Source organism: Protobothrops mucrosquamatus, unplaced genomic scaffold, assembly GCF_001527695.2.
Source record: "Protobothrops mucrosquamatus isolate PMUCROS unplaced genomic scaffold, P.Mucros_1.0 scaffold555, whole genome shotgun sequence".
NCBI classification, from domain to species: domain Eukaryota; kingdom Metazoa; phylum Chordata; class Lepidosauria; order Squamata; family Viperidae; genus Protobothrops; species Protobothrops mucrosquamatus.
Genome location: NW_015386858.1, coordinates 1,481,419 through 1,498,297, shown reverse-complemented (window position 1 = coordinate 1,498,297; position 16,879 = coordinate 1,481,419). Strand labels below are relative to the sequence as shown.

General features: G+C 39.1%; 1 protein-coding gene across 1 annotated transcript in view; it reads right to left on the bottom strand.

The window, feature by feature from the left end:
* ZNF385A (zinc finger protein 385A) overlaps window positions 1-16,879 on the bottom strand; it is a 104,289-nt gene that overhangs the window by 50,699 nt on the left and 36,711 nt on the right. The window contains exons 2-3 of the mRNA XM_015817142.1: window positions 4,187-4,297; window positions 98-263 (exon numbers count right to left, since the gene is read on the bottom strand). Of these exons, the coding sequence (XP_015672628.1) occupies window positions 98-263; window positions 4,187-4,297 (277 nt within the window). The remainder of the gene's footprint in view (window positions 1-97; window positions 264-4,186; window positions 4,298-16,879) is intronic.

Here is a 16,879-nt window from a genome sequence, read left to right as displayed (position 1 = left end):
AAACACTTCCCCACATACCCATAACCCCCCCCCCCATGTTCTTCAAGAAATCCTTAGATTTTAGGGAGCACTTGAAATGAAAGAAGAATTTTAGAACCTGTGCGGTCAGAATCACTTTCTCCAGTGCTGGAGGATGGACTGCCTGCAGATCCTGGCTTGTCTCCCTCCCGGGGTCCCGATTCCTTCTGCCGCGTTCTGGCTGCTTCGATTCCCTTTACTCGTCGGGCGTGCCGGTTCCCCTTGTAGTGTGCTTCAGCCTGGCTCTATACAAGAAAAAAAGGACAAAGCAATAGGAGATCCCAAACCCATTAACATTACGAGTGCTGGTCGTCGAGAATGGCAACACATTTATAACCTTTCTGAAGCTTGTTACAATCTTGTACCAGGCTAGGCCAGTATTTATACTGGCCCAAGGTCACTCAGCTGGCTTTTATGGCTTAGGTGGGACTAGTGCTCACAATCTCCTGCTTTCTAGTCTGGTGCCTTAACCATTAGACCAAGTCGAACACCCAAATAAATTTCTAGGAATGCTTTCAAACTAATTTGGTTTTTTTCCTTTGACACTAGCATCCTTTGTCCCCTTTCCTTTTAAGGAATATTATGACAAAGAAGAACACATTCATTTAAACCTGAACCTATGAGTTATCTACACTAATAATGTTCTTCTAGTAGATTATTTTCATCTATAAAAATGTCATCTTGGATAGAAATTTTAGATATAGACACTTACAATATTTCTATTTCTCCTTAAGTTCATGAATACAGCAGAAGATGGTAGCACTTAGGCATCCTTGGCTGATCACCAAAAAGCTATGCAGGGTTAGACCTGGCTAATGCTTTGATGGGAGATCACTAGGAAATCTCAAAATGGTAAATTAAGAGTAAGAAGTAAACAAACAAACAGACAAATCCAATTTTCAAAGAAGAAAATCACAAATCATTTTTTGTGACTGATGCGAAAACAATATTCTGTAGTCACCATGTAGTTTACCCTTTTCTATACATAAATTCATGCTGTACATCATTCATTTTTCTATTTTAATTTGCTTTTGTACTTGTACTTGGGTTGTATATTGATGCTTTCTTTAATAAAGATGCAAAATCCCCATCCCAATATGTTGTTAATTTTCCCTGTTTCTTCCAGACCCGATTTGTGGCTATTTTCGGAAAGTAGATCTGAAACAACATGATTATAGTGGTAGCTTGTCTAATACGGATAAGCAAAAAATGAAGCCTTTCCAGATTTACCTTGAATGAAAATACTCCCATTTATAGTCTTGGTAGCAAGAGATAAATATCTTTTAATAGCCTTTTACTCTTCAGGAGAAGAAAGGTTTTAACTACAATTTCTTCTTTCTTTTTTTCTTTTTGCATATTTTAATAATATTTAGCAGTTCTCTTTTCTTAGACCTCAGTTTTTTTATAGTTTTTAATAGTACATTTTTAATAGTACAAAAGATCAGAACAATATGATTTCACGTGATTTCACTAAATATCCTCTAAGGTCAATTCCATCTCTATGATATAATTGTGTTAGAGGGCATCTAGTCCAACCTCTTGATCAGTACAAGAGCCACTTACAGATAACTAACAATCTTGTTTGAAGACCTCTGGCATGTCATGTGGCAACCTGGCTTCCACTGACAACTCTTACAGTCAGGAACTTTACCTTGATGTATAGCCTGAACCTGATTCCTAGTGATTTTAATCTATTAATACTATTCCTATCTCTTGAGTCAATAGAGAATACGTCTAGTCCCTCTTCTGTACAAAAAACCTTCAGATATTTGAAGGCTGCAATCATATCACCCCCACATTCATCTAAATGTATCCAGATCCTTTAACCACTCCTCAAAAGACTTGGTTTTCAAACCACAATCCATTTCAGTGGTCCTCTTCTGAACTTGCTTCTATTTATCATCATCCTATTTGAACTATTGTGCCCAGAATTGGACATACTGTAGTCCAGTGGTGGCGATCCTATGGCACGGGTGCCAGAGGCGGCACACAGAGCCCTTTCTGTGGGCATGCGCGCCGTCGCCCCAGTCCTAGGCCTTTAGCTGGGTTTTTCGCTTTAGGCCTCCGCTGCCGTGTGCAAAAAAAAAAAAGGTTCAATCAATCAGTCAATTTCAACTTCTCGTGGGGGGGAAAAAGATCTTGCAAAGTTGGAATTGAAGTTTTTAGTCCCACCCAGTCTGCCGTTACCACCGCAGCCACGCCCACCCAATGGGCCACACCCACCCAATTGGCCATACCCAGCCAATGGGCCACACCCATTCGGCACCCAACGATGCATAAGTAGGTTTTGGGTTGCAGTTTGGGCACTGAGTCTCTAAAAGGTTCGCCATCACTGCTGTAGTCCATATGGGTTCTGACCAGAGCAGAGTAGGACAATTATGTCTGTGAGTTGCATGGTTTACTTCTGTTAAAGCTTCTTAAGATGGACTTTGCCATTTTAGCAACTGCTTCAATACATTCAGTTCTTATAAGAAGTAAGAGAATGTCAACTTGTTCCTTCTCTGGAAGAGAAGAACCCAGCAACTCAGAGGCTATTCACTTTCTCTTGTCTTCTAACCTTAACAATACCTACCAATTCTAACTTATCGTGACATAGATAGACTGGAAATAAGCATTACCAAAACATACAGAGCTGAACCATTCAATGTTTTTCTTTCCTTTCTTTCTGATATGTACAACAATAAAAATAAAATAATGATGACAATGTCATCACCTTCGGCATTTTCCCCATATCTACATCACATCATGATCTGAAAAAACCAGGTTAAGGACAGATCATAACAGAGGAAATCTATCTATGTAATCTCTAAGGATTGACAACAACTTGATGAAACATAATCAATCAATCAATATCACATCACAGGAGCATGGAAAGGGCACAGTGGGATAAGCACATTGCATTTGTCTTGTGCTACATCAGAGAAAGAAAACTGGTCTCCTTCAATATGGTGCTTGACCTCAATTCCATCAGTCCACTGACATTTGGAGGGCTACCCAGTCCCAAGTGGTAATGTAAACTTTACTGGAATAAGATAAAAAAAAATACAAAATATAAGAAGATCCTTGTTTCTCGCTCCGTCTCTGAGGATCTTAATATATATCTTTAGAATTGCTATCTTACATGGGTCTTGAAAGAATACAATCTGCCGTGATTCTGAAATCATATCTGAGATCAAAACTAATTGCTTTCATTGCTTTGCTTTTTCGTTCAGCATCTTCACTAACTTTTCTCATATCAGGTATGGCAGTTAACATGAGGGACAACTAAGATTTAATGATGTGCCTCATGGAAAAGGAAGACTGAGCATACAAGCTGCTCATACAATGTCTCTGGGGTATCTAGGAATCTCCATCAAGATCTTATTTTGGTTTCAGACCAAGGAGTTTCCCATCATTCAAAAATATAGAGACTTATATTCTGACTCAGCACTCTATTGGATCATATGCTAATCTGCAGATTTGCTATCTGGCACATTTTTTGTTTTCTTTATACTTGTGTTATATTGCAATCAGGACTATGTTGTTTATTCAAATGTATGAAAAATTATGTCTTGAGACACAGGCTGGACAATGATCAAACCCTCTTTGCAATTTACAATATAATCATCATCTAACCCAACATGAGAAACTTCACCCATTCTCCAAATTGTTATATATTTTCAATTCTCCTAAAGAACTGAATTTGGGCAAGTAAAGCACATGTGACCTCAGCAATGTAAAGGTAGTCCTTGACTCACAACCACAACTGAGCCTAAATTTCCACTGCTAAACAAGACAGCTGTTAAGTGAATTTTGCCCCATTTTATAACTTTTCTTGCCACAGTTGTTAAGTGAATCACTGCAATTGTTAAGTTAGTAACAAAGTTGTTCCATGAATCTGGCTTCCCCGTTGACTTTGCTTGTCAGAATGTGCAAAAGGTGATCACATGACCCTGGGACACAGCAACCGTCATAAACACATTGCCAAGTGTCTGAATTTTGATCACATGAGCATAGGCATAATACAACGGTGTTAAGTATGAAAACTGGTTCTAAGTCACTTTTTTCAGTGCCATTGTAACTCTGAACAGTCACTAAACAAATGGTTGTAAGTTGAGGACTGCCGGTATTTATATATCATTTGTCACTGAAAGGCAGAGCAAAGTGTCAGGACTTTCTAAAGACTTACCTCAGAATTGAAACGGATCTGGCAGACGTTGCAGGAGATGATGGGGCGTTTGGCCTTGGTTACAGGGACCCCAAACGTATGGTTGATCACTGCTTTCTGCACTGGGTCCATCTGCCAGGGGAAAATAAGTAAGAATTGTGGTGAGTGACTACATTGTACCTGTACTTATAAGGCCTACGTTTCACAGTAATGATGAACTGGAAGCCTAACCACACTATCCTGTCAGCCCATGGCACAGCAAGCATTTGCATGCCTCTAACACCAAAAATACCCCAACCCTGTTCTTATTTCATCCTTTAGTGCTAAAGTAAATGTTATGAAGCTTATCCTGAAAGAGAACTTAGATTGAGTTTACTCTGGTGGCTCTGATGAAACCTAGTTAATTTATTGTAGGCCAAGGGGCTCTAGCTAGATTCCAAGGAGAAAGGTTGAGCCTATATTCGGCTGGGTGAGATGGCCTTCTCAGGTGTTAGATTTAAAAATACTCCTGAAAGGTAGCTATTTTACAAATTAATACTCTTTATTTGTTGTCATCCCCAGTGATGAGGAACGTCTGAGACGCTCTCAGACTAGCTTCAGTTGTTGAGGAGGTGATTGTCCGAATTATGTAAATAGTTTCCAATACACCTTTTATCCAGCTAGATTCTATATACATACTAATCATCCCAGCAGAGGTGCTGGAAATTATAGGGTGTACCAGATAGGGATGGCATAATTCATAAGCCTGAGCATGCCTGTAGGCAAGAGAAGAGAAGACTATAAGTGGGACAGTCGGAGGACAAATGTATCATGGGAGAATAATCTTCAGATACCTTGGCATAATGGTGAAAGAGAGGAATGAGGCACCCTTTGGAAGGCTGTAGAATAGCTACAAGCAGGAAATGAGAAGCTTCTAATTTAGCTCTCACCTCAACCATAAACTTGCTAGCAGCCTTAGGCAAGACACTTTTGCCTCGGCCTTGGCTCTCCTCTCTATTATGGGAGTAGGAGGAAGGATAAACAAAACAAAATAAACAACACACATTCATACTGTTTTAACTGCAAGATGCTTTGAGTAACTCTGATGGAACAAGCTTACAGAAGAGATTAAGTCAAGTGATATGGTCTCCTCACTCTCTACTGTAAGACCCCACACCATTTATTACATCCCGTTGACTTCCATCCACAGCCAGCTCGCTTCCTGTATAGCTTCCTGAGCTAATGCGTACGATGAGTTGTGAAGTTCTTGACACATGTTAAGTAAACTACTGATATTTGGGCCTGCCATCATGTTTGGAGGGGAGGTTGTGAGGTATATGATACTTTTGTTCTTTCAATATAAAATGCTCACTTGAGTTGATGTGGGTCAAAAAGGAAAAAGAAGAGAGTGTAGCAAAGAGTCTAGTTTGGCATCCCTTTTGTCTTCTTATTCTAGGGCAGGGGTGTCAAACTGCCGGCCCGTGGGCCGGATGCATCACGGTGAAACTGCGCCCACCCCATTGCCAGCAATGGAAAAAAAAAGTCACGATATGTTGCGACACATCATGTGACGTTGCGAGTTTGACACTCCTGTTCTAGGGGGACCTATTTGTCCCTATTCTGTAACCAAGGGCAAGCACACAGGACTCAGTTCTGCTCATATATTCCTCCATTGTCTCTGGCAGGAGCATAAACTAAACTGGACGTCAGACTGAATAATTAGTCAGGCAGCCAAAGTTACTGGGCGTTTCCTGGGCTACTGCTCTGGCCATTCTATATGCTCATTTCTTGGGAAAACCAACAGTCTAGTCTCCCTTTTATTCCCACATGTCTCTCCTTGGACTCTTTCGACCTCAGTGATTCACATTTGGGTTGGATGTCTCCATACTGAGACAAGGTTTTCCATATGGAACGTGCACTCTTGTCAGGAACTTGGAGAGCCTTGAGTCTCGCCTACTTTTCAACAGAGTGGCGAATTTGGCCCTCAAATGTGACTGAATTACAACTCCCAGTAATCCCAATGCAGTTGGCCAACAATGAAAGATGCTGGAACTTAGCTATCTATAAGACCATATTTTTCCACGTCAGTCTGATGACATTCCCAACTATTATCACAAACACAACATTTTCATTGACTTGTTACAACCCAGTGCTGAAATGCAACTGGGTGGGAAGAAGCAACTTCATGGCTAGACATGTCCCCTTGAAAATTCTGGCAGCCCAGAATATAGTTAATAAATATATTCTTGGCACAAACCTGGAACAGGACCCAGGCTGGGTTAGCTCTCTGGCCTTTACGTCTGTGATTATAATATAAACTGACAACAGGCAGCTGCTGAAAGGCAGAAGCCAAGTCTGCCACCAATTGTCTGATGACAGAGAGATGTAATTTATGAAGGAAGACAAAAACTGTGGACAGAATACCATGCCGAGACCCTCAGAGTATCTAAGGAGAGTTCCAAGCATCCTATTAAGGAAACAGCATCCTTTCTCCTTTGGGTGATTTTAAACCATCTCTGCCCCAGTTGGATTTGTAGTACAAATAGAAAACTTTAAATTAGCCAGAATGCCCCTCTGCTCTTCAAATGCTTCTTTTCCATATATTTTTCCACTTGAATAATTACCATGGGGTTAGCATCAAAAGCCTGAGTGAGGCTCAAAGGCACTTTATAAAAATGGCTACTGATTCACCCAAGAGGGTCTGCTTCCTGTATCTCATTTTGTCTCTGTTACAGCAGATAGTTTCATATGCAAAAAAGCTTTTATGTTATTAAAAACGTACACAAGCTTTCAAATGATTCCCAACAAATATCTTGTGCTCTCCCTGTTTAATCTTGTGTCTGGTCTTGTCTCCCCTCTCTGAGGGTTTTTGTTTCTCACTGAAAAAAAAAAATTAATTTAGCCTGCACATGTTTTCTCGGGGAAACTAAAATTGGCTATCTGTAAAAACAGAGTCCAGTTGCTTCGCAGTGCTATTTCAAGCCCCACCCACTCTTCTGACAAACTGGGTCAAATTTATTGAAAGCTGTAGGTGTTATGTAGGAACTAGTCACATGGAGTCATTTTTACAACAGTTAGGAAAGTAAAAAGAGAAGCAGCACAATAACCCAAAGTGCATTAATCCAGAAAAATAAAAATAAAACACAAGTATGTTAAAAGCAGAGAAAGACTTAATCTGAGATAGAGGGACTGAATTAAAAATAAGCAAGCATGTAGCAGAAGAGTTCCTTAGAAAAATCTTCTTTTGTTCACAGTTTCTAAATGTTTGGATGTGCTAATGTAACATCTGAAACATCAGATTCCTGAGATACAAGATGAGATAAACCTATTCCTGAAGATCTTATTCTGCATACTCCTCTAACTATGGTAAAAGGTTAACTAATGAATACTGTAGGGAAACCTTATGTTTATTTGAAGATTCCCCAATCCCTGTGAGAAAGTATTTTTGCTTTTCTAAGAGATTTCTGAGTTCACCTTTCTACTCAAGGTGTGGGGAGAGAAGGGAGCAATAATGTGAATCTCTAAGCATTTACAAATGCCCACAAAGAAGTAGCTTTCATTTACTTTTTTTAGTTGTCAGCACTTCTAAAGTTAATCCATCAAGAAAGATACTGTCTTCATCCATCTGAGGGAAACAAAAGTTACTGGGTGAACTATAATAATAGTAATAGGTGCCTTGGGTACAATCCCAAAACAATTGGAGCACCCCTTGAACACCATCAGCATTGACAAATTCACCATCAGTCAATTGCAAAAGACTTATTTACTTGGAACAGCTTCCATCCTACAACGGTATCCGTAACACCATCAAACATCCACATCTGCCTATCCCAGATCCTTGGGAAGGACTCGATAGGCAGATAAAAATGCCAAGTCCATCTGAACATCTGGCTGACTATGCAATGAACCACCACCACCACCACCACCACCACCACAACAACAACAACAACAACAATAATAATGCACCAAGTTTAGAAAATTCTTTTGTGCAAAAATAAACAAACCCTGCACTACATGCACATAAAACTTTAACAGTTTTGTTTGGCATTTTAAATATCTGAAGTGCCACATTTTTTATATGTGGATGTTTCTATATTTGTGATGTGTACTACAATGTGCTAATTATTGTTATACAGTGGTCTTAGTTTATAATCCAGCCAACAAGCTTTTATTATTGAATAGATTAAGAATATAATAAATAAATCCTCCACTACAGTTGAATCCTCTATCAGGGTGGCTTTGCAAGAATAGAACAGAATAGAGCTGGAAGGGACCGTGGAAGTCTTCTAAGTCCAGCTCCCTGATCGAGCAGGAGAACCTATATCATTTCAGACAAGTGACTGTCTAGTCTCTTCTTAAAAACCTCCAGTGATGGAGCACCCACGATTTCTGAATACAAGCTGTTCCACTGGTTAATTGTCTTCACTGTTAGGAAGTTTCTCCTTAATTCCAGGTTGCTTCTCTCTTTGGTCAGTTTCCCACCATTGTTTCTTGTCCTGCCTTCTGGTACTTTGGAGAATAGTTTGACGCCCTCTTTGTGGCAGCCCCTCAAATACTGGAATGCTGCTATCATGAATACTGTTTCTTCTTTTCTTTAGACTAGCCAAACCCAAGTCCTGCAGCCGTTCTTCGTATGTTTTAGTCTCCAAGCCTTTGATCATTTTAGTTGCTCTTCTCTGAACTTTTTCCAAAGTCTCAACATCTTTTTTGTAGTATGGCGACCAAAATTGTCCATATAATAAAAGCAACTGAGAAATAAATCTCCATGATCTCCATGATGAATGGAGTGATGCACAACGTGACCGGCTTCAAACAATAACCAATTAAAAGTCTGGCTATCTCGTTCTACACTTTCTTCCCTCAATTATTTTTAGCAGAATGAAAGCAAGTTCACGGCAGTATTGGTTAAATCCAAATCATCTGTCATTTTAAGATATATGTTGCGCGCCTGAAGTATTTCTGCAACTTTGCTGAACCACAGTGAATTTGCCTAGCACAGAATCAAGAAGAAAAGTCCAGGCTTGGCAGAGAATAACTGTGCCCCAGGTGGCAGCACAGAGATCCTGTAAATCTCGGTCGTCTCTCCTCCACACTGTGGCTGAGCAGGATGAGCCACTGACTCTCCAGACTTTGGCTCTACAAGGAAGAACATCCAGACTCTTCTAAGAGCTGCCCTGCTCTATAGACATATATCAGAAATGAACAAAAAGGGAGGGGATACTCTTCCTGCTTCCCCGCCAGTAACAGAGCCCGTGTCAAAAGAGCAGGCTGTAAACTGGAACTGCCTCACATGTCTCCACAGGGAAGGGGAGGTTAGTAAGAGCGGGAAACAGCTGTTTAAATAGCTCCCCTTTCATCCCAAGTTTGGCCAGGATGTCCAAGTTCATCCCCCGCACTAAGATGGTCTTCCAGATACTTAGATCTGAGATGTACAACAGTAAAATACTAGGATGCAGCCCATCCTGGGTAGAATAATTTAGGCTGCAAATGAAGTCTGGATTCCCTCTGCCATCCTGAAAACTGAACTCTCTGAGACAAGAGTTAAGCCTAAACCTAAAAGGCTAATTTTCTGTTTAATGATCTAGTCTCAGAGAACATCTTGATGTGATATCATACAGTTCTGCCAGAACAGTGTCATGTAATTTTTGTGACCATGTAGCTGGGCCCTTTCACCACCGGTACAGCTAGAGGCTCGTTGCTTTAACCCATATATACTGCTGTTTCCTACCCTTCAAGATGAGTCAGTTACAAATGACGACAATGTAATAAGTTCATCTTTCATTGAAACTCTTTATAAAACTCTCTCTACATATACATACAAACTTTATATACATACATACATATATACATATATACATACATACATACATACATACATACATACATGCATACATACATATCCTTAATAACTGTAAAAATCCGAATCCCGGGCATATCTATTCAATACTACACAATCTTCGAACTCCGGGATAAATATAAATCAGCTGTTTATTGTTAAAAAATTTAAAACAATAAAAACAACTATTTACAATGTTAAAACAAACTTAGCTTTCGCTGGTCCACTGCCAGTGTCTTCAGAGTAAAGCATTGGGGTGGAGAAAGATCTCTTATAAGCCTTGCTAACCTAGTTTTTTACACATTGACCGTGTGATAGGGCCATTTGTCCTAACTGACCGTAATTGCCTTAAATGGAGTGCAAACAAGGGGAAGATTGTGTAGTATTGAATACACACACACACACACACAGTACAAGCATGACTTACATATCTCATGCATGCATGTATATAAATCATATCACACATATATACCTATATATAAAATATACACACAAACACATGTATACAAACTTTTTTCTTTTTTTCTGTTTAATTAAGGGATTTTAATAAAAAATAAAATAAAATAAAATAAAATAAAATAAAATAAAATAAAATAAAATAAAATAAAATAAAATAAAATAAAATAAAATAAAATAAAATAAAATAAAATAAAATAAAATAAAAACAAAAACACTGGGTAGGCAACTTTCTAGTGTCTGAGGACCACACCTGTTTTTTGGTTTTTTTTGCTTTTCTGCCACATGAAGGCTACACTCAAGGTGAAGAACCAGGCAGAAATAAAAAATGAAACAAACAAGCAAAAACGAAACCAAAAAATCCAACCCCTCCCCTCAAGAGAACAGAAAAATGATGCCAAGTAGGTGTTATTTTTAAAGCGTCTGAAATTAAAAATGTTTCTTACATACTGACAGCTCTTTTAATAAGTCTTTTAGGTACAGGTACTTCAAAAAAACAGTCAGTGTAATGAGGAGAGGTTCCAGGGAGGACAATGGGTGACAGCACAGGAAGGGACAGGTAGGCAGCCCACGTTGCCTATCCATGTTTTTATTACTTGGTTACAAACCATGGCTTTCCTGGGTCTGAGTCAAAGAAATCTTAAGATCACAGGAATTGTTCAGTACATCTCTTTTGCCTGCAGCTCAACAATGTCTATCCACTGATATTGCCAGCTTCCAGCCCTGCCGACACAAATTCATCTGACAAGCTGTTGCTCCTGCTTATTCAATGCCTTCTAAAAGGCAATTACTTAAGCATGCATGCTGCCTCTAGCTCTCTCATTTCGGAGTTTCATTGCTGCTACCAAGAAAATGGGAGAATATGAGCACAGCTTGCAAGAATAGTAGGTCACAGAAGCTGTAGTGGAATAGTAAAATGGCAACAGAATGCAATTACTCTGATGGGCTGAATCTGGAAAGAATGGCTATTCTGGAAGAAGAAATGTCTAAGCAGAGTATCCTTGAGGATACATAACTGCTCCAAAGACAAACTAGCGATACCTGAACGAGTACAAGAATACAATTTGGAATGGTGAAACACAAAGAATCATACAGTTCAAGTACTGTTTAAGAGTAGGACCGCAAATTGAGGTTGAGGAAAGCTGACTTTAGAATTATAACAATAGTTTGAGACAATATCCAGATCTTCATGTGAGGACTTATCCCTCCAATCCATCTTCACAAGAATCTGCCTGTAACTGGGTGCTATTAAAGTTATGCAAAGTTTAATTTAAAGTTGCCTAAATTAAACTCACCTAAATTGAACTACAGGCCTATGAATCGTGAAAGGAAAGGAAAATGTCTATCACGGTTGACAATGCTAACTGAATTACCATTAAAATGAAGAAATTTTTCTAGCAAACTATTTTGGATTGTGGATGCAACGCCTGATTTTACCACAAATCAAAACTATAAGAGCCAGCATGAGAACATTTGTACCCTTCTACGGTATCTGTTGCTATTGAAAGGGAGGGAAGAAGGTGGCAGTTGAGCAAAAACTTGTTTTGTGGCCAGAGTAGATACAGCTGGGAAGCAATAAAAGAGTGCCTTGTTATCTAAATGTAAAGGCCCTTCTTCATTTTCTGACTTGCTTAGTTTAATGCTTTACCTTGCCTCCGAATAAAAACAAACAGCCATGATTTGAAGAAGGCATAATTGCTTACTCAAATGGGACTTCATGGAAAAACAGGGATGAAGTGAGTCAAAAAAACATTCCTAATGGCCAAGCTGTCACTAGGAGAACTGAACCTTAACTAACTTTCCAGAATCTTTAATATTTTTCCCTCCTCAACTATCCTCAAGATCATGCAAAATTCTAGGCCACAGAACCAAGTACCCTTCTAGCCTCAGCATGTTCCTAAAGTATTCCATCTTGCCCCACTCCAGCCATACCAGAGAGAGAGAGGAGGAGATTAAACAGAGGCTGTTTAAAGTATATACCAGGCCCAAATTATCCTACTTTGGATACATTATAGGAGGACCTAACTCTCTGGAGAAGGCTGAAACATTGAGAAAGGTGGAAAGAAAGAGAAGAACAGGACAACCAGTAGCAAGTTGGATGGACTCATTTTCAGTGGTGATGGGTGCACCATTAGAAGACCAGAAGGACCAGTTAGGGANCTATCTATCTATCTATCTATCTATCTATCTATCTATCTATCTATCTATCTATCTATCTATCTATCTATCTATCTATCTACCTACCTACCTACCTACCTACCTACCCCTATCTATCTATCTATCTATCTATCTATCTATCTATCTATCTATCTATCTATCTATCTATCTATCTATCTACCTACCTACCTACCTACCTACCTACCTACCTACCTACCCCTATCTATCTATCTATCTACCTACCTACCTACCTATCTACCTACCTACCTACCTACCTACCCCTATCTATCTATCTATCTATCTATCTATCTATCTATCTATCTATCTATCTATCCATCCATCCATCCATCCATCCATCCATCCATCCATCCATCCATCCATCCATCCATCTATCTACTTACCTGTCATCCATCCATCCAACAAATACTGGTGACATGAGACCATAAGCTCTAACAGCAGCCCAAGTCTATACTTTGATAATTCCTTCATGTATCATTTTTATCATTATATCATTCCCCATTTTTAAAGTCTGAAAATAGCCGCAAGGAGTTCAGATGTTGACTGCCTAATGATTTTTTAAAGACATTTTTTTCGGCTGCTATTTTTTTTTTTACTTTAATTGTTCCTTTTTGTCCATTCTATCTACACCCCCCCCGAGGAAAAGCAGAAAAGAAGTTGAATACTTGAATTCCCTACCCAAGAATAGCAATTTCAAGAAAAAGAATTTAGTCTGGAGATATGGAAGAAAAAGGCTGAACACATACAAACAGTGGAGCTGTTCTGATCAAAATTAGGCTTTTTTTTTGTGGCTATTCTGAATGATTTTTAAACACTTGAGATATCAGATATCCAGTTACTTTCCATCTTGAGCCAGATAGATGGCAATCCATAAATCACAAGGCAACAAGCCAAGCTACTGGTTATACAAGGTCACCAGAGCTTCGAGCATCAGCACTACAGTCCCCTATCTCAGCCCCAGATCTCTTCTTCTCCTGCAGCAGAGGAGAGAAAGAACCCAAGAGCCCTAGATGTGTGGGGGTTGCACTGGCTTCCTTCCCCACCGGGGACCCTGGCAACTTCCCAGGTCCTGTCACTNAGGCTGTTTAAAGTATATACCAGGCCCAAATTATCCTACTTTGGATACATTATAGGAGGACCTAACTCTCTGGAGAAGGCTGAAACATTGAGAAAGGTGGAAAGAAAGAGAAGAACAGGACAACCAGTAGCAAGTTGGATGGACTCATTTTCAGTGGTGATGGGTGCACCATTAGAAGACCAGAAGGACCAGTTAGGGACAGATTGTCACAGAGAAAATCTATCTATACGGTTGCTAAGAGTCATTATACCCATTTGAACTGCCTGGATCTTCTGATTTTCATGGTGCTTGATATTGATATTGTATATTTTTTTTTAAAAAGTGAATGCATGTAATATATGTAAACAACTTGCTTTTCCCATTAGATCACTTTGTAGGGTCTGGTTTCTAATATTACATGTAAAGACATATTACATACAGTGTCATAACTTAAATACCTTAGGTATCTACATAGTGCCATGAATTTGCCACAAGAACAAACATGAAAGAGGTTTTTAAAATTGCAAACCTTTAAAATTGCAAGGAGAAATGGAATTGCTTACCTTCCCCCACACATTATTAATTCAAGATCATCAAATGAAACTGGTACAAAATTCAGGATGAGCAAAGAACTCACTTTATATAACAAATATTTCATATTTATGCTGCCCAGGCCTGCTTTAGTTTCTGCAAATTTTAATTCAAATTATATTTAGAAATGAACCAAAATTTTATTATGCATAAAGGGCCCATATGATGTTTTATAATTATTTTTGATTCTGAAGTGATACTGAAGATACGGAATGAAACAGGAAAAAATGGCCTTTTTTTCAATAATGGGCGATTGTGTTTGCTTGTCCCTTCACACTGAAATAAATGAATAGGGAACAATGGATAATTCATTGTATCGAATGTTCAAAGTTGCTTTAATTAGAAAGATTATGGGAATACATAAGTTCAGTTAAATTTAAACCAGTTAAACAACATATTACCAGCCTAAGGGGCCTTTTTTCTCTTACCGACTGGCAGTGTCACTGACAAATGTGTGTTTTAAAAAGAGCTAGATTTCATTTCCAAGACATTTTCTGTCACTGAACTAACGTGATTGCTCTGAATGCAGATTCCATAGTCAGAGTCAGCATACCACTCATTACTAGAGATTGAGAACAGATGACCATCATCCTTGTCCAATTCAGATTAATTTTGCATTGCCCATCTGATTGGCAAACTCTGAATGCAAAGGTCTGGATTGAATGAATCTTCAATTTGTCCAAAATAACTTGTGTTACAGTCTTACATTTTCAGTGATCTCTTTTCCAAGAGACAAAGAGTCTGCATAGACTATTCCCATCCTTTGGGGAAAAGAACCACAAAACAGCTGGAATAGGAAAGAACAAAAAAAGGGTAAGGGAGGCCACAGCTATTTTAAGAAAACTCCTTTCCCAAAATAAAAAAAAAAGTGTTTAAAAATTACTTTTGCAAAGAAGTCATCACAACAACACAAAACCCAAGAAGGACAAGAAGCGATGGGAGACGAGAGGGGAACTAAAGCCAGCTAAGTGAGGGAAGAAGGCTCCAGGGAGCAGAGAGTTACTGCAATCAGCACTGATCTGGGAAAGGTGACTTTGGAGGCTGTTATTGATCCTTTTGTAGGACCGACCTTGTAAAATCACCTCTCTGAAAAAAAAAAAAAAAAGAGGGAAGGGAGCTATTGTGAGGATTAAGGGGGGGGAGATTAAAGCAATCTGCTTGGCACATGATTCAGTCCATCAGCCCTGCTAGATGCTTTGCACAAAAAGAAGGGACCAGGACTCTCAGCTCAGAAAGGATTTGTATTAGAAATATACAAGGTAAAGATGAAAAGGAAAAGAAGAGCCAGCCCAAGGCATTTGGGGCAGCCAAATAAGAGACCCCCCCCCTTTATATAAACAGCCAAATATGCACTCTTCTGCATCACGGCCCGTGAGTTTCAAGTAAAGTGCATTGGAGAAACCTCACATCCCATGGATCAGCGCTCCATACCAAGTAGAAACCCTGATTTTACTTGGACTCTGGGTATTTCTTCCCTTTTTTCCTTCCTGTCTTGCTTCTAACCAACAGCATTTTAAGGTGGGATCCTTCTTGTGTGATACCTGGTCTCTATGATACTGCCTGAGACGATGTCTTCCTTTTAAGACTTCCCGGAGGAAGACAAGAGTGTTGCTGCCAGACAAGGCATTTTTGTGCACGCGCTACTGACTGCCTCATTCACAGATGAAGTCATCCTCCACTTATAGCCCTCCAGTACTGTCCCACTGCTCTGACTTTTGCTTTCAACCAAGGTCTGAATGGATACAAGTTGTGCATTCCTGATTATTTAGAGCCGTATATACACTTAAGTGTGAATAAATTCAATGAGACTTGAGCGTACTAGTAAAATTAAGGCAGAAGTGGGGATCCTGTGACTCTTGCGAAAAGTGCTATTCTATGACTTCCAGTGATGCTTTACACTGTAACATCAGACCAAATAGCCATGATGAGAAATATCAGGAGCTGTCCCGCAAGAGCATTTGCTCTTATAGATTCTCTTATCTTAACAGGATTTATTCTCTGCCTTCCCACACTAAGTTAGCTGTTTTGGGTGAAGATAAAAAAAAAAAAAACCTTTGCAGATGAGATTGTTGTAATGATTTTTTTTCCATTGGAGGAAAACTTAAGAGTATTTTTTTTAAAAGTGAGTTTGAGGTGGTAACGGGAAGTTTGCTCGTAATCAGCCCTTGGTGATATGGAAATGGAGAGGAATCCCACACAATTCCTCAGGTTTTTAGCAGGGTTTCAGGTTGTGGATATGAAATTGATAAAGGATGAATATATATATATACACACACTCCAATGCAATGTCTGGTTTGTGGAAAAGGAGGTCTGCACTGCTGGTTGAAAAATTTGGTTGATACTGCAAGTTAGGGAAGTTTATTATAACAATAATTATCTATCTATCTATCTATCTACCTACCTACCTACCTACCTACCCCTATCTATCTATCTATCTATCTATCTATCTATCTATCTATCTATCTATCTATCTATCTATCTATCTATCTATCTATCTATCTACCTACCTACCTACCTACCTACCTACCTACCTACCCCTATCTATCTATCTATCTATCTATCTATCTATCTATCTATCTATCTATCTATCTATCTATCTATCTATCTATCTACCTACCTA